The 24,157-nt window shown below is 46.8% G+C and overlaps 1 protein-coding gene across 7 annotated transcripts in view; it reads left to right on the top strand.

The window, feature by feature from the left end:
* The first annotated feature begins 3,734 nt into the window (after positions 1-3,734).
* SEMA3F (semaphorin 3F) overlaps positions 3,735-24,157 on the top strand; it is a 377,495-nt gene continuing 357,072 nt past the window's right edge. For 3 of the 7 annotated variants that reach the window (XM_078609410.1, XM_078609409.1, XM_078609408.1), the window contains exon 1: positions 3,735-3,981. In XM_078609410.1, coding sequence (XP_078465536.1) covers positions 3,758-3,981 — 224 coding nt within the window. In that variant the 5' untranslated portion in view covers positions 3,735-3,757. The remainder of the gene's footprint in view (positions 3,982-24,157) is intronic. The other 4 variants (XM_078609415.1, XM_078609414.1, XM_078609418.1 and 1 more) reach the window with 3 other exon arrangements.

The following is a 24,157-nucleotide window of genomic DNA, read 5'->3' as shown; positions in this document are numbered from 1 at the left end:
CCCCCAGCGCCGTGGGGGCCTAGAGGCGGGGCCTAGAGGCGGGGCCAGGTGGAATAAGGGCGGGCCTGGACTGTAAGGCGGGGCAATGGGGTGGTAGGGGCGGGGCAATTAGGGGTAGGGGCGGGGCAATGGGGTGGTAGGGGCGGGGCAATGGGGGGTATGGGCGGGGCAATGGGGGTAGGGGCGGGGCAATTGGGGTAGGGGCGGGGTAATGGGGTAGTAGGGGCGGGGCAATGAGGGGTAGGGGCGGGGCAATGAGGGGTAGGGGCGGGGTAATGAGGGGTAGAGGCGGGGCAATGTGAAGTAAGGGCGGGGCCGTGGGGGGTTTTGGGGGCGGGGTGTCGATAGAGAAGACAAATCAAGATGAAGACGAAGTGTCTTCATCACAGCTGTCCCTCCACACACACACGCTACGTGTGCACACACACACACGCTACGTGTGCACACACACACACGCTACGTGCGCACACACACACACGCTACGTGCGCACACATACACACACACGTGGCGTGTACACACACACACGTGGCGTGTGCACACACACACACGTGGCGTGTACACACACACACACGTGGCGTGTACACACACACACAGTGGCGTGTACACACACACAGTGACGTGTACACACACACACAGGCGCCGTGCTTCTCTTACACGTCCCAGGCTCCCTTCTCAGAGTGCACAGCTTCTCAGAGTACACGGCTTCAGCGGCATTGGCTCGGTAAAGTTCTAAGCAAACGCTGGGCCGGTTTCATCGCACAGGGCCTCATCAGTAGCCAAGCTTGCTTGAACCAATGCTGGTGAATTAACTTCCAGAATGTCATGTGCAATGTCCCTCTCTCAGACGAGGGTCCTTGTTTGAACACACAACACAATAAGCAGCGTCATTGTGCAGAATATAAGTAAACAAGTTTAGCAGCCAAGACGGATTGTCTGCGAGTTATGTTGAATCTCGACTTAAAGCTTTCGCGACTGCAGGGATTCATCTTCTTGGGTCTTTCGGTAAAGTCACGTCACAATATTTCATTTGAACCGATCTACGTGCCGTCTTTAAAAGATAATCTGTTACCATCGTGAGAAGTGACCTTGAAGAGAAAGAGTGATTTCTCTTCATAGTTGCTGAGTAGAGATAGAAATGTCCAAAACACCAAGAGCAAATCTGTGGCTGTATGACCAAAGCTTCATTCATAAGAATAGATTAATTCGAATTTTCTTTCGTGAATTCGCGATTTTATGAATGTCCACTTAGTGCCCTCTGGTGGCCTCATATGGTTACTGTTGCCGTAATTGCATTGCGTTCAAAGTGCAATGATGTTCTTGAAAAAAAAATCTAAGAAAATGTTTTATTACCCTTTATGTCAATAAAACAGGTGTTAAGATGTTCAAACACCAAATAGACAGATTTTTCAAGGAATCAAGTCTGCATTAAGCACACGTGCTTGTGTGAACATGCAAACACAAACACGCTCTGGTAATATATTTTGTTTTGTTTGCATGCAAAAATATTATTTTTTCTTCATAATTTGATACTGGCCAAAAAATATTCCATGATAATGTTATTCTTAAGATCGAGCATGCGATCCTCCCTGTGTCATCTCTAGCCTGCTTCTCCAGTCATTTGACTGTCACCACCAGAAATGATGGCCTCGTCCGTCTATTCCTGTGATGTCATCATTTGCCGTGGCATTTCCCTTCCAATTCAGAATCAGAATATTTGTTTCGACCGGAGGAATCCGATGAGCTACAAAGCTCGTTTTGTCTCACAGATGTCCAGTCGGGGCGGGTGAGAGTGTTACGACAATAAATAACACAAACACACGATAGCAGTGCAAAGTATGGGAAAGGTAAACAATAACGTCCAAATATATACAAATACAACTAAACTATTTGTTTCATCTTACCAGGTAAAGACCAAGTGATACCATTATCAGCTATTAGAGTTCAAAGGTATTGCGACCTGGATCACCAATATGACAAAGCAATGAAATAAAATAAAGTACAGCAGGGAAGCAAATATGAATCAGAGCAACGACAACCAAATAGAAATCAGATCGAGGACAACTGCTGACAGAAAAAATACGAGACAAACATACATTCATATTAAATAATAAACATTTTCTGAAAGTTAGCTGGGAGAAATAAAAACCCTTTATACCGCTCATTACACAATTATTTATAGAAGCATTGAACATATTTAAGGTCAGTATAGCCCTAATTAAACAGATAAAGAAACGGATTGTTAAATAGAATTGCTGGTGAAGCTATCATACAGAATAGACAATTTAGCATCAAATTGTAATTAAGGTGGATAAGTATTCTATTTTTGGATACTTTTATGTATCAAGGCCGTAACCATGGAGTCAACATTGGGGGGGACCAAATCTTCCAGAGTGTTTGGGGGTCCCAACCCAGAAACATATTTAAATGTAATAACGAATTTCCTGCCTAAAATATGAAAAAATTCCCTAACACATGGGATGGACTTTCTATTTATATTTTACAATAATGTCTAATAGTATATTGTATTACATTGCTCTGTTTTAACTTTTTTACCATTTCTTGTTTCATTGTATGTCATAGCAGAGATTAGGGATTAATAAAGTGCAACCATCACCACAATCATATAAACATAAATCTATGCATTCATTTATATGAAGACAAGTCCAGATATTGTGGCCAAGGTTGATCAAATTGTTGTTTTTATTTACATAGCATAGCAATTATTATTTTTATAGAAATATATTTGGGGGGACATTTTGAGCATATTTGGATATTGAGGGGGATATGCCCCCCCAATATATATTATAATTACGGCCTTGGTATGTATTAAGCTTGGCTTCTTGCAGAGATCATATACGCGTCTGTGTATTTATATCTGCGTGTGTCAAGTGCAGTGTATAGCGGTTAGCGCGCTGCGCTACGAACCTGGCGACCCGGGTTCGATTCCCGCTCACGGCAAACACCGGTGACGATTATCTGAACCGGTCCTGGCCCTCCCCTAGGTTGGCTCAGCATCAGATGAGTACCTGGTGCGATGCGTAAACATCGCCACTAGGGAGACAAAGGCGGCCGGGCGTGATGTTGGCCACCCACCCTCTCGTGTGCCGTGCGGGCCTTTATAGGTGCTCGCTAACAGCACTTGCCCCTACAGTCTGTTACAAGCTATACGGGGGATCTTTGTCTTTTTTGTTTACATGAGCATCGTGTGAGACTCATCCACAGCCCCTATTATCTGTGGTATCGAGGGCGTTGTCAACGTGAGCACTCTCAGCAGATGCCTCGTCGCATTTCGATCTGAGTCCGCTTGTTTGGTTCAAAAGAATCCTTCCAAACTCACCAATCACACTCAACTGTCGAGGACGTGTAAATCTGTCTCTGTGCGGGAGAGAGATCACCGTGGGATAGAGATGTCCTGTAAATTAGAATTTGTTTTTCTTTGTTGTTATGCTAACCCGGAACCCTCAAAAACATCAATCTTTGATGAAAAACACATTTAATAACTTCACAGCGATAGCATCTCATACCCGGCTGTAACCAGATAACTAAACACAATGATAAGATCAGGGAATCATACATGAGTCCTAAATATTCTAATAAATGTCCCTGTTTCTTTATTTTCATATTTATTTCCAGGAATATTGAAGAGTTGTGTATGCACACTGAAAGGCGAATAAATGTGTCCTGTGAATTGATAAGAAGTGTGGTATCTACTACTGTATTGTTATTTTGGCCGAGCCTTCCAATGTTGTGTATCGCATGCAATCTATTCCCACCCCATCCGACTCTGTGAAATGTGTGGAAATCCTGCCAGAGGAAAATGTGACGGCTTACTGCAATCAACGTGCCACGTCACGGACATCCAGGGCTTACAAAATCGTCAACGGACGGCACAAACACTGCCTCTTGATCGTGAGTACGGCACTGACGTCGTCTGGCAAGCGAACACAACGGGATTCTCAAACTCCTGCGTCCGTTCCAAGGTATTTCTCATCCACCCGCGCATTGCAGGATTGTGAATGTTACGACCTGTGTTGACTCTGCCACCACTTGGCTTGTGATTGTGTGACATTGTGGTTACTGGGCGTCTATGTGTTTCCTTTGGAATGTCAAAAGATGTATATCACGTAACTTCTGTCAGCAGTGACGTAAACAGGTAATTGCAGACCTGCACCTTTATCTTTGTTGAGATATAAGGATGTGCTTTAGCATGGGTGTGGGCTTTTTAAAAAAACTATCGTGACTTCTTGGGGTAGTTTTTGGGGGCAGAGCACATTGACTCGAGTTGCCTTCCGTGACACAGTCCCGTGACATCTGCACAGTGGGCAGAGCTAAAGCGAGTTAAATCACCCAATATATTAACGTGGTCAATGTCACGAGAGATAGTCGCAATTATTGTGGTGGGTGAAACCAGCGCTGCAAAATGAAATCGGCAACACACTGAGCAACAGAGCACGCTGCAAATGTGAATCATTTCGTCACGTTAAATTAGGCTGATAGAAACAGTATCGCTGTGAAATTGGCCCAGAAAATCTCATTGCCAGTATGAAGTTGTATATTTTTAGAACACATTTCGAGTGTGAGTGTCCCAGATCGAAGCGTAAAGTTGATTACATTTCACATGAATCAGCTGGTGTTCCATTTCCTTTTACGGAAATGTTTGAGGCCAAACCCAGTGATATGCTTTTACGAATGTTGATTGGGACCATATCCGATGGAGGGTCTTGGGGAGTGGCGTCTCGGTGCGGTCACATCACACGCCGTGTGTGTTGTGTGTGACGCACGTGGACTGTTTTACACGCTCGCGCACGTGGCCTGCAGCCCACACCGATGACTCTAACTCTGTACATTCTCTGCCACCCTCCGGGCCCCATTAGGGCCCACTCCTTAGGGGGAACTCTTTTCGAGACTTTCCGTTTGGTGCCCCGAGTGTCGTGTCCCCCCTTGTATAGGTACTGTACACATGTACTGTACACATGAAAGGCGCAGTGCTGATGATGTACGAATGTATGCTGAATTTCTTGCGCACCGTACGTAGACAACCATGCTAATCGGAGGTGCCTAAGACAGACAGGCATTCAAGGGAAGAGGATGGGATAAAGTCACTCTGATTGCTTTCGCGTGAGGCAAACTCACCCGCAATGCGCCCAATGTCGTCAAATCTCAGGAGCTGAGCACAGTGTCAGCCTGCACAGTGCTCGTATGGGCGACCGTCTTGCGCAGAGCGGGTGTCGCTAGGGGTTGCCATGTGGCCAGGTTAGCAGCAGACGGAAGCGCAAAATGGCAGTAGATGCGGATACCTGATACACAAATGGAACATTAAAAAAAACTCTCCGGCAGTGTGCAAATGTGTGGGTCACCCTGAACAGACCGTGCAACGTGTAACAACGCAATGCCCCCCCCCCCATCCACAAACACGAAGGAGACATCACGGTGATATAATTCCGCTGCTCCTGACGCTTTAATCTTGGCTTGATCCACCTGAGTGTGAAATGGTGGTTGTTTCCGTGCGTCGACATCGGCCATACGGATAAGGAAGTGCAACATGAAGATGGTTTTGCTTCATTGTGATCCCAAGTACAGCACGCGGATCTGCCTTCACCAACTCCCAAGGTGAAGTATGGTCTCGTAACCGCCACGGCCGACATGGCACGGGGAGGCCCTCATCCAGCTGTGGACTGACAAAGGAGCTCTACTCTACGTTTATACACGACGTACATTTCAGCTCTACAGTGTTTGCATCTTAATATTGATAAGCCATACACTGTGAATGGCTATCGAGTTCTTGATTTTTTTTTTCTGGCATTGAAGAAACATTTTAGATTTTCCTGCCGAAGAGTCGGTATTTTTCACGCTGTATTTCTTTTGTCAAAGCAATTCTGCAGCAATTATGATCGCGACGACGACAACACATGGAAGGTCGTTATGGAAATTTCAGTGGCCATGTCCATCAACACACCCATCTCCCCACATCTGCTGTAAAATCATACACAGCCTGTCCGAGGTATGCACTACGTACATATTCGGCATGACTCTCACACTTCTCACGGCTGCGTGACCAAACCGAAGAGACATTGGGCATTAGAAATCGGCTCTGTACTCTGTAAATGGCAAGCACGCCGAATGTTCCATTCACGCTCTATGCAAGCCACGTGAGACATTCTAGGTGAGATTGGCAGTGGTGGGCAGACACACACATACACACAACAACAACAACAACAAACACAACAATGATTGTGATCATGCATGTGCTATGTTGCATATTCTCCTCTGAACTCAGAATTGCCTCTTCACTGGCCCACTTGTAACTCGCGTCCTTGAATCGCGCGACTTTTCCCGCACGCATTTATTGACGCCGCACAAATGTATTGCAAATCAACTTTTAGCTTGCCTAAAATTATCACAGCAGTATGGTTCCTACCCCCCTCAAACACCCTTCCCCCCCGCATACAACTGCAACGCGATCGTGTTTCTTGAGCGGCTAGCCGCCACTCCCAAGGAATCGATCTCGGCGTTACGCAACTCGTCTTCGGGTGCGCAGCGGCACTTTGGCTCGGAGCCGAGTTGTGAAATCGCGTTGAGACAGTTTGCCTGGACACGACGAACCAGATAGTCACAACAACGCCGCGTGCCCGTGTTGGTGATGGAAGGGGCAGAGGCGTAGCTAGGGGGGGGGGGGCAGGGGGGTACATATGTCCCCGGGCGCCAAGGTAAAGGGGCGCCAAAATGAGGCTTAGAACGTTACATTATAACTTATTGCAGCGGGTGCGGCAGCCTGAAACTACTGCACAAATCTACACCTCAACCTAAAAGTTGATATATCCCGCCACACACAGCCTACATGTCATGTAATTACATTTTGGTACGCGCGCCTATTAAGAACTTACATGGAAGAACGTCCCAAACAACAGACACGCGCAGTCTTTCAGCCTTAGTCACTGGCCTGTTTTTTGGTGGCGGAAACTACGACGCGTTATGAAGAGCGTATTATATCGACTTCAACAGGAGATGTCAACACGGTTTTTACGACTAAAAGACTTGAACACAAAATTTGGATTTCTGCTGGACATCAAAACTCTTCTATCCGACACAGATGTCGATGCAATTCGTCGAAATTGCACAGATTTTGGAAATTTCTATGACACCGACATCAATGGCCACGAATTTTTCACAGATATTGGAGATTGCAAAATGCTGCTCAGTAACCGGAATGAAGTTCTACTAGAAACTCCTTTGGATCTTCTTGGTTTTATTGTGTTTTATGGAGACGACATATTTCCGAATTTGCGAATTTCACTGCAAATTTTATTAACAATAGCAGTTTCAATTGCAAGCTGTGAGCGGTCGTTCAGAAAATTGAAACTTATTTTGTCGTATTTGCGTGCTGAAAGAGAAACATTGGAAAAAACAGATTTTGATTACGTGATTGACCAGTTTGCGACAGTGAAATCAAGAAAAATTAATCTTTTGTAGACTATGTCAACCAGTCTACGACAGTGACTGAGTGAGCCATGTAATATAATTTCTATAAATTTGCTTCTTTAAATACAATGTTTCATTAAAATTTAAATTGTTATTCCTTATTCGATGTAAGAGTAAAATGTGATTAAACGGGGGGCGCCAATTTTATAGTTCGTCCCCGGGCGCTAAATATCCTAGCTACGCCTCTGGGAAGGGGGAGCGCCACTCGAGTCTTGCCGTCTTTGCATCCGAAGCCGTCAGATAACGAGGCTCTCTCTGTGTGTTCCCCACACGAGAGAGAGAGAGAGAGATGGGCAGATAGAGTGGGGATATCCTACAATAATAGGGATTATGGTCACAATTAACATGGAACCACTTTGTTTTATTTTTTTAAAGCATATATTAGTGTTGTGCGGTATATGATAATATTTTCCCTAATATAATTGCTGTCGTTGATATTACAATTAATTTGAGCCCTCGTAAATCCACGACTGGATGAAGGCCTCCATATGCGGCGTCAATCGTGGGGGTTCATTGACCATACTTCACCGAACTGGTTCGTGCGAGTTAGTGAAGGGGTGGGGGGGCAAAGTCGGGTTTTAGACGCCACTCACTACTGATGTTAGCCGTGACCAGGCATCGAACTCAAGCCGCAAGGAAAGATTCCATCCAAATAAACACGCAACGCTGCCCGAGCGTTGCACGTTTCCTGGGACACCATTTTCAAAGACGGCATTTTAGTTGGTGGCATCACCAAAATAATTATACACATGCCACAAATCCTTAACTCGGTAAGGTTGGCAACTATGATTCATATATTGTGGAGAAGCAGTCGAGCATCCAGCCGCTTCAATGTCTGTGCCCAAGGCGTTTTCCTGTGCCCAAGGGTGGCAGCGTGCGTGATGCCAGGAGGCACGATCAAGCACTTGCCATTGGCATACAAAGTATTGCCTGTGACATACTGTGCTGTTAGCGAGTAGCACCTTTGAAGGCCGGCACAGCACACGAGGGGGTGGGTGGCCAGAACCACGCCATCGTGGCGATGTTTACACACCGCACCTCATTTGAGGCTGAGTCGACCTAGGGGAGGCCCAGGACCGGTTCAGAAAATTGTCACCGGTGTTGGCCGTGAGCGAGAATCGAACTCGGGCCGCCGGGTTCGTAGCGCAGAGCGCTAACTCCTACACTACCGCTCCCCTGTATGTATGTGCACGTATACATAACGCCTACACACAAAGACATACACACAAAGACATACACACGTACAGGCAGCAGGGGGCGGTAGCACACAGCTCGGCTCGGGACGATGAGACAGAGACTTCGTGCCACCCCGAAGCGCACGTGGACGGAGAGGGAGTGCCCGCCCCAGTGTTGACAAGATCGTCTGCAAGATCTCTTGACTCGCGAAATGCTCCACGTGTCGGCCCTTGGCGTTTGCACGGAGACGATATTTTGGCGGCAGGGTGACGCAGTGGTCACACTCGTGCCTCGCAGTAAGAATAGCCTGGGTTCGATTCCCAAAAGGATGCACTTTGTATGCTGTAATACTATTACTGTACTATAAGCATCGGTTTATAGGTGGCTGGGTGGTCAGTGTACTGAGCTGGTACAGATGAGATTCTAGGTTCGGATCCAGAAAGCCGCCTCTGATTAAATTTGTTCTCATATGTAGTGAGTTCATGGTCCATCAAAACTGACTGCACAACAAAAGTAATGTTTAAAAATGACTTTAAAAAAACACGCTTTAATTAAATGTACCGTACGAGTAATGGCAGAACTCCACGACTCCAGGAAGTGGCCCCGAAGCTTGCCATAACGTAAGGGGCCGTGGCCAATTACAGCCAACGTCAATTGAGCGTGGACAATTAGACCCAAGCCGAAACATAACATATAAAAATAATGTTAAAAAAATATATATTTCATTTTTAATGTTAGAATATAGTATTGTCATCAGTATGACATAAGTATACCAAGTTTGCAATCGATACCACATTGGGAAGTGGGTGATTTGAGGATACAACAACAACAGAGTGAGTAAATAAAAAGCGTGTAATAATAATAAAAACCAATTGCATTACATTCGTTTCTGCACTTTGTTAAATTCCAGCTCTGGGGATTCAAAAACACATCAGTTTGACTGCCTTCCGATGAGCGTTGCTGTAGGCCCAGTGGCAGGTCGGGTGAGAACACGTGATGGGGGGGGCTCCTCTCCGGCACGCAGAGATATCTGAATGGGCGCCTCGCTGCACGAAGCCCAACATAGCACAGTCGGGAAATATATATCCTTTAAATTAAATGAATACATATTTAAGAGACCCGCTTCGGCAACAATTATTTTCCACCTGCTATTAAAAGTTTCTGTTCACTTGGCTAAAGAAAACCAAACTCGTGGTGCCTGAGGATAAAGCACTCGCTGGTGAGTCGCGCTTGTCCGCTGGTGGCGGTGAGCGTTGTTTTTATTCTCGAGGGCCCACGCTGACCGCGGCGAGGTCAGCTTGCTGCCTCATCATCCACCACGCAATTACTACACCTGCGGTGCAACGGAGCCTCCGCTCACCTCGGCTGGGTGGAAGTGCTCGCAAACTGGAACGCGTGCGTGTGTAAATTTCGATTTAAAGCTTTCGTGACTGCAGGGATTCATAGTTTTGGTTCTTTCGGTAAAGTCACGTAGAAGGGAAATAATAAAATAATAAAAACTAAACATAATAAAATAAAATTCTCACGACGTTTCGGTCACAACGCAAGCAGCCGTCCTCGGGTGAAGAACAGAGCTGTCGGAAAGACAGCGTCCTAATGAACACCGCCAAGCTTGGCAGCGTATTTTAAGCTGGGTGGGAGGAGGAGAGCGCCTTGACAAAGGAGTTTACAAATCAACAGAGGCAGCAGCAGCAGCAGAGGTTCGTGTAAATGCGATTGCGTGTGTGTCTACGCACGTAGAACTGCTGTCGCGCACCGGTGCGTAGCCCACCGGAGGTGCGGAGACACCGATCTGCCGAGCTCATTTAGGGAGAGCCTCTCAGCTCGATGTTTTATTCCCCAATGCTTCTTTCGGCCAACGCTTGCGGCTCGGAGCGTTGCACATCTGTGTTGCGCCTTTCTTTTTAACGCAGAAGACGTGAAAAAATCACGTTTTGCATATTGTTCAGTGAGTGAACATTTCTATGAAATAAACTGTTGAATACAATCTAAACAAATCCATTGACGATACCGTAGCGATGTCCGCCATCCGCTGGCTAACCATGGGAAACGTCGAGTCTTCCTTCAGCACAGACCTCCCCAGACAATATCTCTGACGCAAACACATTAAGTGCTTTTATTGCCCCAAAAAAATATGTTCGTCATGCCAACACCTGTTCAAATCCCAGCCAAGGAGTAGACAGGTGAGGGCAACAGACAACCCATGGGTAAAGATGTTAACTTTGATAACAAAAAAACACATTGCTGCATTTCAACATGTATACATTTATGCGTGGAATATAGCAGCCGGCACTATCTTTAGTTTGGATGCGATGTCACACCGTAGGGCGTGGTCGTGCATGTATTTTTTTTATGTTATGCCATGGTGATTTAGGCGATGATTTCCTTTGATTCAAGTAAGACGATTCCGGCAACACCTGAGATTTTCCAACAACTTTTAAAAGTTTGATTTGTTTCTGTTTGCTGGAAAGGAAGAGGGTGGGGGAATAGGTTCGACTCTTGCCAAGTCGGAACAAAAAAAAAATCGACCGAGATTGAAATCGCGACGCTGACAATTTCCAGAGCGAGGATCATTTATTTATACAAACATTTCATGCCTAAAAACAAAGTTAATGCTAAAAGAAACACTATTTCTGTGGAAGTGTTGTTGACTTGAGATTAGAGATAAAGAGGGAGTCGCACAGAAATGACAGTTTATGCTGTGCAAATTTAAACAACAAAAAAATCCCTAACCACTCTTCAAACATCTGAGAATATTTTAGTGATAAAACCGTGCGGATCTCCTAAAGCAAATGTTGCAAGAGTGCCATTGCAGTTTCATCATCAACCTTGGCAAAACTAAAACATACGGTACGTTTCAGTCTTCTTAAAATGCTCTTAATCATGAACATAAGTTGTTTTTGTGAGGTGGCCCATTTAGTTGCTGTTATAAAGTGGAGATATGGTATCATAAAATATTTTTAAAAATAACAAAACAACTACTTTCATGAAGGGTAAAAGTTTAACTTCTTGCAATGCTGGCAAAAAATGGCCTCGACTAAAGGGAGCTGTCAAGAGCCCCTGTAAATGATATTTGGCCTACTCTTCCACACTGGCAATATGTCTTACAATAGGTGGGAATACCTACACTTTAACCCGACCACCTGCCAATGGATTAACTGTGGTGTACACGGTTATACTGCTGGGTGGGCAGAAGTAAGGAGGATTTAAAAACATTTGCACCTTTGGTTCAACCGCAGCCCCTGGAGGTCGAACTTGCTAGTCCAGGGTGCTACCCATTCCCCCACGGCAGCATCCGCACAACTTGAACAGTTTGACGCAATGCTGGTGATTGTCCGCACTCATTGCACAGAAAGTGCTTGCCACCAACGAGCAACGACACCTTGCTGATCTCGTCAAGGGGCATACGCCATCACGCGAACTGCGGCCAGCCTCGCAGCAGCGGCTTTTGGCCTTTCATCGAACGAAGGTGGTCACCGCATCGCGCGCTTTTGGATGAGCTTCTGCGGCCGTCTGGAACGCTCTTCCTTCCAATATTTGGAAGCCATTGGAGCTCTGCACTTTTAAATAATCTCGATAGAAAACTTATTTCTTTAGAACAACTTTTTGCGTTTAGTTTGCTGCCCTTCCCCCGCACTTCTGATTATCACGGTTGGCTAAGTACGGTGCGAAAGAAGTCCAACACGCGTAGACTACTCAAGAGCAGAGACTTGTGGAAATGTTCACAAATTCTCTCACGGGCAAGCTAGCGTTAAGTGGCTCCGAGACTGGTATCGCAACCAGACCCAACACGATGCTCCCCCCATGCTGAAATCAAGCACAGAGAGAGAGAGAGCACGGCGTCCCTCGTCGACTGGACTGCGATGCTTGTGTACTTCCCGGCGAGCCGATGCCATCCTCGCCGTGCTCACAACGATTATTATTATTGGGGGCACACATGAAGGGGTGTCCTTTGCCATTCCTCTTTGTTGTTTATGATGAATCATTTCCAAATTGTGTCCTCAAACGAAGCCACGATGTGTTCATGATTTTCGCTCCATAAACGGAAATAACTATTTCATGTCCTGCTGTTTATTATCCCTGGCTATGCCAGTAGATTGTGTGCGTCTGTTTATGTATTCGGTGTGAGAAGCGGCGGTGCTATTGTAGCGCACCGCACGACGAACCCAGCGACCTGGGTTCGATTTCCACTCGTGGCCAAGATCAGTGACGGATATCTGAACCGGTTTTGGGCCTCCCAGATTGATAATCTAATTCCTTATTTAGACTGGAGGAATCCGATGAGCGATGAAGCCCTTTTTTCACACTTGTCCAGAAGGCTCCGCCTGAAACGAGGACGTGGTATGGTGTGTAAACGTCAGCACTGGGGATACAAAGGTCATCCGGCATGGTGTTAGCCCTGTTGTGTGGCCAGCACCGGCATTCATAGTTGCTTGTGAACAGCACTTGCTCCAACAATCTGTTAGTATTCTCGGGGTGTTATTATCTTTGTGCTTGCCATGTGTCCAATAATCTGGTGAAGCAATGGGTGTGAGCACTTTCCCGCTGTTTACTAATCCCCGTCTATGCCGTGGCGGTGTGTTTCTGCCTGCAGCAAATATCCCGCGGTGCTCAGCTCGGTTGCCTCTCAAATCAAAGCTCCGCTCCGTGTCCCCCGTGTTTGATCATTCCCGGATACCCGACTGCGTGTGTTCCCGTGGCGTGTGCGCTCCCCCCCCCCCGCCTGTCTCCACTGCTGCGCTCCTCTTGGGCCAAACTCTGACATGCACAAAGACGACGAAGAATTCCTCAATATTGATTTGAAGCTTTCGTGACTGCAGGAATCCATACTCTTTGGTTCTTTCTCACCTGATGACGGACGCTTGTGTTGCGCCCGAAACGTCGTGATTTATTTTATTTTATACCTACGTGACTTTACCGAATGAACCAAAGAGAATGAATTCCTCAATATCATCACCTCCATTGGGGGTGGAGGAACATTCTGACATTCCACGTAAAATATCCCCTTGATCCATCACAATTTCTGTTTGAAAAAGTGCCTTATCAAATCTTAAATCATTTGTCCATTGATCGTATATAATGACACCATCTTACAATTAGACTCGTGACATTATGTGGGTTTGAAAAAGTATGGTAACTGTTGCGGAATGGGGATGCCTTTATTCAGCAGTGGATTGGCAAAGGCCTGTCAATTATTATAATAGAAGATAACGTGCAGCACATATACCTACTTCCATCGTCTGGCGGATTGTGTTTTCACATTACAAATTCAAGGAATCAGTGAATTAATCAATAGCTATATTTGTCTTTAAGAAGGTCTATATGAATGAATTACGACTCAACATGTGTGTGTACAGTATATATATGTAAGTACCACTTTAGGCCAGTCACTCAGTCAGCAAGTTGCCAGGGCAGGTAAATGATTCGTGGCAGTGACGTGTAATTACGTCATTAACTGAATCGTTCATCCCTTTAATGTTAATTATTGAGGAAGTATCTGTCAATCAGTCGGTCATTTGATCATGGTGCAATTGGGGCCTCCTGTATTTGCCTTGTCGTTAATGCCAGCGGAAGGGGAGCCAATGTGCCAGCGACACTCACTGGAGCAGGGGTTGCCCCGGGCCGAGATGGCCTCTCAGCGCCTCCTGGGTCCATGGGGACAACTGCCGCCTGCCCCAGCGGCATCCGTCGCCTTCCCAACGCGCGGGCAACGCCGCTCGCGCTAGACTCGGGCCGGTCCCAAAAACAACGGCGTGGCTGAACGATTCATACCGATTCGTTTGAACTCGTTGACAGGCAATTTGAGCTTCGTTGATAAACATTCGAGTTGAAGGGCGCGTGCACTGACAACGGGCCAGTCCCAGAAGCTGAACATTAATACGAATAATTCAAGTGTACAGCATTGTGTTCGTACATATATTCATTTAATAATGAACTGAAAATAAACTCAAGAATAGTCATACAGCCACTGTGATATAGTGGCACAGACAGACACACCAGGTGTGCCGTTTTATGACACCGGAGCCACTAATGTGATGTGCTGATGCTTGTTTTGCCAAGGCTCAGATGAAAAGCAATTTGGGAGCCAACAGGATCAAGAAAAGTGATATGAGTGTTTGTGTGTGAGAGTGTGCTTGTGGGGAGCGGTGGCGCCGTGGTTAGCATGCTGAGCTACAAAACTAGTAACCCGAATTCGACTCCCGCTCACAGCCACCAACACTGGTAACGATTTTCTGAGCCGGTCCTGGGCCTCCCCTAAGTCGACTCAGCCTTAAATTAGTACCTGCTGGGGTGTGTAAATATCACCACTTGGGAAACAAAGGTGGCTGGGCGTGGTGTTGGCCACCCAATGCTTTGTGTGCCGTGCCGACCTTCATAGCTGCTCGCTAACAATACTTGCCCCAACAGTCTGTAAAAGGCTGCACGGGGAAGCTTGTCTCTTTGTATTTGTCACACTAACAATTATAGATTAATATTTACACTTCAAATAGGCACACGATTAATTAACATGTAGTGAGGCTCTGTGGCTTCAGACCCTTCAAACAGAACCTGCTTTGAACCACCGAGCGTCTCAATCCACCGAGAATCTCAATCCACCGAGAATCTCAATCCACCCAATGCAATTGGCTCAATGCGTGCACACTCCAGAACTGACACGTTGAACTCCATTACATAATCTTGGTGCAATGTTCACTTCCGGATTCATATTCTAAGACAAACATTTAGAGTGCACATTTAGTATCCAGATAAAATCTCACAAATGGGAAGACATTTGATGACGTTCACGCTTTATAAGAGGGACGCAACTCTGGGTGGTTATGCGGCAGCGTGATGCGACGCATAGGGGTACAGTCGGCCACAAGGGGGTCCCCGAATCAACAGATAAACAAGTGAAACATGTTTTAACGAATAATTATTCAAAAAAACTTTCAAAAAAATTACCACAAATGCCAAAAAAAGCCATTGTTACAAATGAAAAACATACACACAGCGTAGACTACAGTAGCAGCGCTATTGCTGGTGTTACCGAGCACCACCAGGCGTGATTGATAACTGACATGCGCATGAAAGCAATGCGCACAATGACTTGATTGTGAGTATTGTGCCTTCACATCTTTATTATTAATACTGTCGCTTTCAGACTGTCCTCCTCTAAACCCAATACACGGTGCAACTGCAGTAATGTATTTCCTTATAAGCCTAACATATCATTGTGTATATATGGGGTTGAAAACATCCGTAGCTATTTCAGTAAAAGTGAGTCGGGAGAAAGTAGGAGGGGGCCACAAAGTCGTGTTTTGTCCCCCCCCCCCCCGTTTATAAAGGTCGTAGCGCCCCTGCTTGCGAACCTGGTGAACGTCGTCTGCAACAGCGGTTTTGGGACTGCGTGGGCGATGACAGGGATGAACAGTGGCGCCTTTGGACGTTGCTTTGGACTGGCGTGGAGGCGATCCCAGACCCGTTCAGATGTCACCTCGCAATCCGTGTTGGTTTCTCGCTGGCGATCAAACTCGGGTTGAACAGCTTCGCGGCGCTGTGTGCTAAACCACCGCGCCACCGCTCCACCCCGTGAACAATCTCATCCTGCAATTTAAACATTTAGGAGCCCATTTAGACCAAGTGCATTTTTTAATGCAGATACGAGACGTAGTGGACGCTCCAAGACCAATGGGATCTGTAAGTACCGAGGTGCTGTCAGCTGGTCGCATTTGGTTGCCAAGCTGATGGGCCCCAAATGTGGTTCCCAGAGGCAGCCTTCACAGCAGCAGTTAGAATTGGTGACCATGCAGTGCGGATGAGTCCGAATTAGGATGAAACCGGTCCACAGTTGTCCATCTCTGCATCACTGCTGCTGTCAGTCGGTCACGTTTGCTCAAATGTATGTTGATGTCGACCTAAGACAAGGGGATCATTGTCGTTATTTTTTAAATGACGATAGTTTATTTGCACAACGCACAATATGCCTGTGTCCGTTTTTATGCATTGCTTTGCGTCTTGTTTGAAACTCACGGTCCACTCTGTTGGACTCAAGTTTCAAAAGGTACCGAGTAAGATCACGAGCGAAGGGCAAATTGTAGCCTTGCACACATTCGATGGCATTCGCTTGTGATGTACATCTGTATGCACATGGGGCACACTGCAGCAGCAATACGACTGGCAGGTTGCCGACGTGCCGTGGGGGATGAAAAGAATTCCCCGGCGTGACAGCTGGCCAGAGCAGGACACTCTGCAGGGAGGTAGAGGCCTCAACATCGCCGGAATGTAGCGGATTGCAATGGAATTTCACCCTGACGCAGTAACTTGCCTCTGAATTATTTACCGCATTTCCAATATACAGAACATGTCTTATACACATATAATAATGTCAAGTTGTCAGATTACTTGCCTGAATAATGGCAAACTCCTCCGTTTTATTTTTTTAGATATTCCTAAAGTTTATCAGAACATTTGAAGCGTCGTTTTTTTAATGCATTCGAAAACATTTCGTCGAAGCGAAAGATAATGAGAGGTAATCTTCACGAGAAGGAGGGATCTTCTGTCGGAATTTGTCTAGCGGTGAGCCGTCATAAGCGGTCGCGCGGTGGAGAACTGCTGCTCAAGGTCGGAGCTTCAGCGCAGCATGCGTGACACAAGAAGAAGAGCTTCACAGCTCATCGGATTCCTCCAGTGCGAATTGTAAATCTGAGATGTCGTCGTCAGCCGCGCTGCAGCGGAGCCGTCGCTGTCGGGCAGGAGAAGTGTGAGCGCTTCTGGAGCTGTTAGGACGCCCATTCACACTCACTGCCCCTTTTCAAGGGCGATTGTTGTAATTGTTGCCCGCGGACACGGAAACGATTGCATGGATGATTACCTTCAAATCGCATTTAAATAATGTTGACAGACGACAATGCCGTCGTCTAATTATCATCAACATCATCGTCGTCATCGTCAGTCGTCGCGAGACATTGTTGATTAATAGGCCATCGTGTGTTGGCATCACATCTAAAATGTGTTCTTTGACAAGTAGCTTCCTCAATTGATATCTACGGTCTTAAAATGTGCTGCCAGTATCGCGTCATGAGACGATGATTCGCTTTTGTTTGGAACTCTGAGATCTGGCGGTTAAACTTCACCCAGGTCCATGAAACGGCCTCTCAAAGATGTCACAGAATCACTTTAGAAGGTCAGGTACTTCAGAAGGGCACGTTCTCGACAGGGTGGTCTACATGTCTTGTGACTCCCGATTACTTAAACCACATTTTTTTGTTCCATTGCGTATTCATTTCTGTTTTAAATTAACCTTACTTAAAAAAAAACATATAAAGTTTTAGATAATTAAATTGGAGTCACAAGACATCTGGTCCACTCTGTTGCCGATTTGGCACTCAACGTATACGCCCTGCAAAGCGTCTGCTTCACACCGGACTGATATCCACTTCTTAACTCGTTGAAGAGCATCAGCATGAGCAAGCACAGCGCGCACAGCACGGACACTGCACCCTGCACACTCCACGTGGAGAACTACGTTGAACTTCTTTCGCACCGTACGTAGCCGACCGTGCTCATCGGAGATACCCGGGGAAGGACTACAAACAACACACAAAAAGCAGCTCTTAAGAAAGGACTTTTCGATCTAAAACATATTTAGAATCGAGTGCGAGCGGGTTGATTGCGAAAAAGGAGGTGAGATGAGAATTCTCCCTTGTGCTCACTCACCTTGCGCCCCACGGTCTAATTGTTTGAGTGGGAGACAAGTGTGGGGGGGGGGGGGGGCTCGAGCCGGTGTGGACGAGTCGGCACGCGGCGAGCGTCACGATCACCGCGTGACCCACCTCTGCGGGCCCGCTCATTGCTCGCATTCCAACAACGATGTCAGACTTGTAGCGCTGCACCGCATTCGCTCGCTCTCCTTTGAAAGAGAACGACTCAGAGGCCCCAGGAGCAAGCACAGACGCGCAGGAGGGCAGCAGCCACGCGATGAGCCGCTGCCAACAATTGTCCCAAGCTCTGCGGTTCTCTCTCTGCAGGGTGCTTCAAAATAAATGTTAACGCTTCTGAGAAGGTGCAATCATATGCGTCTCCGGGCTCTGGAGTCCATCGGAGAAGATTCGAGGCACGTGTTGACAATGGTGGCGAACACGTGGAGACTCTTTGACCTTTTGAAGCTATTAACATGACATTTGTTATCATGTTACAGTGGATTATCCGTTATTTTTCCATTAAAAACGACAGTTCCATAATCGTGTGAACATTTTTTTGAAGCACCCTGTAAATAATAAAGGTGTTATCGGTTAATCCATGAGTGTTTACACGTGGGAGTAAACCGGAGCACCCAGATAAAACGCACGCGTGCAAGGGGGGAGCACTCGATCCCTTACAAACGGAGCGGGTGGAGTCCACATTTCGCTGTACTGCATTCTCCTGACGAGCCAGGGTCCAGCTCCTCGTCGATGCCCACCCACGGGAAGGGAGATACGCATCATCTGTGCAATGATCCACCAACCCTCGCCTCCAGTGCTGGATTGCAGGCCACGTGCGTCAACATTTGTGTTGACAACGCTCTGTAAATAACTCAGCTGCGGAAGAGAATTTGACCAGCAGCCACTGATACTAATAATAACAGACAACAAAACAACTCAGCACATTCAGCAATGACACAGGCCTTAAATTACAACGATTATAAAACAAGCGACGTTGTGGTAAATTACCCCTTGGTCATAGCAGTGTTATGAACGCGTGTGTTGAGATTGTGTTGCTTGTGGACCCCTGCCAGTGCAGCATCACAGACGATTGTCGGTGACACCAGAGACAGATTGAGCCGTCCGTGCCTGCTCGAAGGGCCGCATGTTGAGGGCACACGGAGCTGGTAGCGGACCCAATGGCCTCGAGCCGTGGTGGCTCTCAACCGGTGGTACGCGGACCCCTGGGGGGTACACGTGGCAATGTCCCAGGGGGGTAGGTGATGTGATTTACCTGTGAAATTCTATCATGCAGGAGAGTCACTGGTGAATAATCATGTTGTATGAATCTGCCAACATGAAATAACTACGACAACACGGGAATCCGCATGGTAACCAAGAGGCTTTCTCGTTGATCGTAACGATGTGGTTCACAAGAGTAACCAGTGAGCGCAAATACATTACATGACGCGTGCAGAGGGTCCCGTTTAATTCGGTTTTTTATTCGAATTTTGGTTACCAGCTAGTTAGGTTATAACCGCATAAAATGGTCAAATGGTTAAAACCCTGACGTTCATTACACGTACGTGTATTTCTCAGAGCCACGTTGGGTCAGGCAAGGGCTTACTCGGTTGAAACAAGATTCAACAAGGGGGTACAGCAGTAGCCGATAAAAGGTTGAGAACTACTTGGCCTAGCGGACATCAATGCCCTTGCAAGAGATCAAGGGCTGCAACTCTTAAATAAAATTATCATACATGCTGTACGTACTCCTTAAACCGTTAGCAATACTGCAATGGTGAATTCTAAAAATGTGATCATGCATATAAGGCTACACTAATGTATACATTTATAACTTTAAGGGATGACATTGCCTACTAAAGAATATGCAGATATCAGAATGTCGATTTACAAACTCTCAAAGCCGTTCTCACACACTATGGAAGACATGTGCCACTTGACCAGCATAAAACAACAACACATTTAATCTACATTTTAATTCTCACAGAAGTCGATCTGTAATGTTCGATGGCAATGCTGTCGTCAAGAGCCACACACGAGTGAGTGTGTGCTTTTCATTTGCCTATTTGCAGTTTTGATAAAAACTAAAAAAAGCTGAACTTCATTGCAACGACTTTATATGTTGCCTTTGACTTGTGTGCAAAGAGGGGACTCGAGACTGATGCGATTTATCTGGGTCTCTGTCAAGTGAACCGTGCAATCTTGAGATTGTTCACAGCAGCAATACATTCTACACAGGCCCAATAATGAATCTGTTTGCACCGTGGGACAAAGTGCCGATAGGAATCGTGTGAACAGATTTGTCGTTTCACTTTGTGTTTTGAAGAAGCGTCACAGCGCGTGACCGTATCAAACACACGGAAAAAAATATTAATCTTACCTTTGGACAGCAATTTCACAGCTGGCGAAGCATGCATTTTAGGCCACGTTTACTTCGAACGAAAAATAAAATGAATGTGAAGCAAACCCCAACAGAAAAGAACCAGGGGAGGGCATTTCACAACTCCGTTTTCCTACTGGGAAATAAATATCCCACTTGCACACATAATGTGGCATTCACTTTGAAAACACAATCCAGAACGTTCTATTTTTATTTTTCTTAAATGTCACACACGTGTCTGAGGGGAGGCTTATGGCAGAGCGGGATCGTTGGAATGCACCGACGCAGAAGCGTAGCATTCGTTTTTTTTAAAGCGTAAATTAAGCAAAATATTTAAAGCCTCACGGTAGTCGTGACATGCATTGTCCGCGTTGAGAAGGTTGCGGTGGGGGATTGGAGGGGATGAAGCAAAAGCGAGGTGACGAGGAGGATGAGGAGGATGAGGAGGAGGCAGACAGGGGGGTAGGAGTGCCTGCAAGACGCGGCACGCACAACGCGTGCGTCGTGCGTGGCGCACTGGGCAGGCTCCGGTGGCAAGCTCCACGCTATCATCAAGAGCCAGACTCGGTGCATTCATTTCGGTTCCCCATCCCCACCTCGCCATTTAAAGTTTTGCGTCGGATGGTGATTACTCTGCGTAAAAAAAACCTCCCACTACAACCGCGGATTAGGTTCGCATTAACGAATTCCATTTTGTTCGCTTTTCCAAAAAAAATAAAGCGTTACGTTTCAACAGCAGGGTTACAAATTGTATAATGAGATTCACTTCCAAATCGCCAAGTTGTGCTGCTACTGCTGTAATTGTGGCGTGTTTTGTGAACCATTCGGCCCTGCTCAATGGCAACGGCGATGCTGTTTATCCCCAACTTGATTCCCGCTCTTCCATCTGAGTCTATTCATACAAACACTTGGTAGTGGATGTGAACTAGCAATGTACAGGGTGGTCCAGATATATTTTGACCCCCTTTTAATTCTCTAAAACAAAAAAAAAAGAAAATGAAGCAAAGTTTTTTAAAAACATAAATTGGAAATGCGAAGGTAAAACAATGTTAGGGGGTCAATGAATTGGGGGTCAGAAGAGATCTGGACTACCCTGTACACACTATCATCTGGAATTTAAATTTAGATTTAAAGCTTTCGTGACTGCAGGGATTCATATTATTGGTTCTTTCGGTAAAGTCATCACGTAGAGAGGGTGAAGGTCTCCCCTCGTCATCTCCCAAAGTTTATCGATGCAACGATCCGTCTCGCTGCTCCCGTCACTCCATCTCCACCATGGACGTGCTCTTTGGTGCCCTTCTTTGGGAGCCACTCCGTGCTTAGTCTTGACCACGAGCACCGCCCATCCTAGCGACGCGTCCTGCCCACGAACTCTACTTATGTATGCATGTTGAACTTCTTTCGGAGCGTACGTAGCCGACCGTGCTGAAACAAAGATGTCCCCTAATCCACGTGTTCCTTTTTCTCTCTCTCAATATAATTCCAAGTGAGAATTGTCCAATCAATGCTTGGAGTGATGCATGCGTGCGTGCATGGCAGCTGTACTGAGGATAGCAACATGATTGCAGTTTCATGTGAAGTAAAGTTCAGTTTGATCGGCTTGAATAATATCCATGTGGCTGGAAAGTTCGTGTCATTTTCGGTCGATTAGCTTGACTGAATGAAGGTCAATGCGAGGTGGTGAATACTGATCCTGGGGTCGTCATTCTTGAAGGGTTCCCAGCTGCTGTTCACAATATTCTGGTAGAAAGACGGCTTATTAAAGATACAAACTATGCAACTATATTCTTTATTTCACCAGGTAAGGCCCACTTGACCAATACAGATATTTTTCAGGAGCGAGCTGGCTATCACAAATGATAGCTCAGCGAAGTGGCTTATCATGCGGAAATGTATAGCGGCCAAATATTCTAAATGCGTGTTGCTAATTGTGGATGGACAAAACGCCGAGGACTCGGAGAAAAATCATCGCTACCACGGAGAGAGATGCAAACGATCGACCCCTCGCCCTCCTGTACACCAGGCGAGGTAGTTAACATCTCGCCACCGTGGCAATCGTGTGTAAAGTCAGTCAAATTCTGTTTCGCAACGCTCAGAGGGAGGGCCCTCTCCTCCTCTCCGCCACTAGGGGACCCCACCCCACTGCGCCACGGCCCCCACAGAGCTCTGAACCCGGGGGCAGAACCCGGGGGGCGTGGCCTCCTGTCTCGCGCTCACAGCGTCGCCCCTCTTGGAGAGGCAGCTGCTGCTGCTGGTGACATGGAAACTGTGCGTGAGCATGGCGGGTGTGTTTGTGTGTGTGCATGGCAGGTGTGTGTGTGTGGCAGGTGTGTGTGTGTGGCAGGTGTGTGTGTGTGTGGCAGGTGTGTGTGTGTGGCAGGTGTGTGTGTGTGGCAGGTGTATGTGTGTGTGCATGGCAGGTGTGTGTGCATGGTAGGTGTGTGTGTGTGTGCATGGCAGGTGTGTGTCTATGGCATGTGTGTGTGTGTGGCAGGTGTGTGTGTGTGGCAGGTGTGTGTGCATGGTAGGTATGTGTGTGTGTGCATGGCAGGTGTGTGTCTATGGCATGTGTGTGTGTGTGGCAGGTGTGTGTGTGTGGCAGGTGTGTGTGTGTGGCAGGTGTATGTGTGTGTGCATGCCAGGTGTGTGTGTGTGGCAGGTGTGTGTGTGCGTGCATGGCAGGTGTGTGTCTATGGCATGTGTGTGTGTGTGTGGCAGGTGTGTGTGCATGGCAGGTGTGTGTGTGGCATGTGTGTGTGTGTGTGGCAGGTGTGTGTGCGTGGCAGGTGTGTGTCTATGGCATGTGTGTGTGTGTGTGGCAGGTGTGTGTATGGCATGTGTGTGTGTGTCAGGTGTGTGTGTGCGCATTGCAGGTGTGTGTGGGTGTGTATGGCAGGTGTGTGTGGCATGTGTGGGTGTGCATTGCAGGTGTATGTGTGTGCATGGCAGGTGCGTGTGTGATGAATACAGTACTAGGTATGGCGTGCATACATGGATACTAGGGAGACAAAGGCGGCCGGACGTGGTGTTGGCCACCCACCCCCTCGTGTGCTGTAACCAGCCTTCACAAGTGCTCGCTAACAGCACTTGCCCGAAAAGTCTGTTAAAGGCTATCTGGGGAATCTTTGTCTTTACGTGTGAGCATGGCAGGTGTGTGTGTGTTAATCTAACGTATGTTGAACTTCTTTCGCACCGTACGTAGCCGACCGTGCTAATCGGAGGTGCGGGGGGAAGGACAAAACCAACTAAACACAAAACGCAGTTGTAGAGACGTGGCGGGTGCACAGTTGAGCACCGCTGTGGGGGCGAGGGAGTTCACCATCGCCCAAGCTGACAGGGGAAGCGAAATCTGAACCCTAAAACTATTTTATATTCTACCAGGTAATACCCACTGAGCTATATAGCTCTTGTTTCAGAAGCGGCCTGGCTATCACAAATGAT

The sequence above is a fragment of the Lampetra planeri genome, chromosome 32 (genome assembly GCF_965212315.1).
Source record: "Lampetra planeri chromosome 32, kcLamPlan1.2.h2, whole genome shotgun sequence".
Lineage (NCBI taxonomy): Eukaryota > Metazoa > Chordata > Hyperoartia > Petromyzontiformes > Petromyzontidae > Lampetra > Lampetra planeri.
This window is presented reverse-complemented; position numbering and strand designations above follow the sequence as displayed.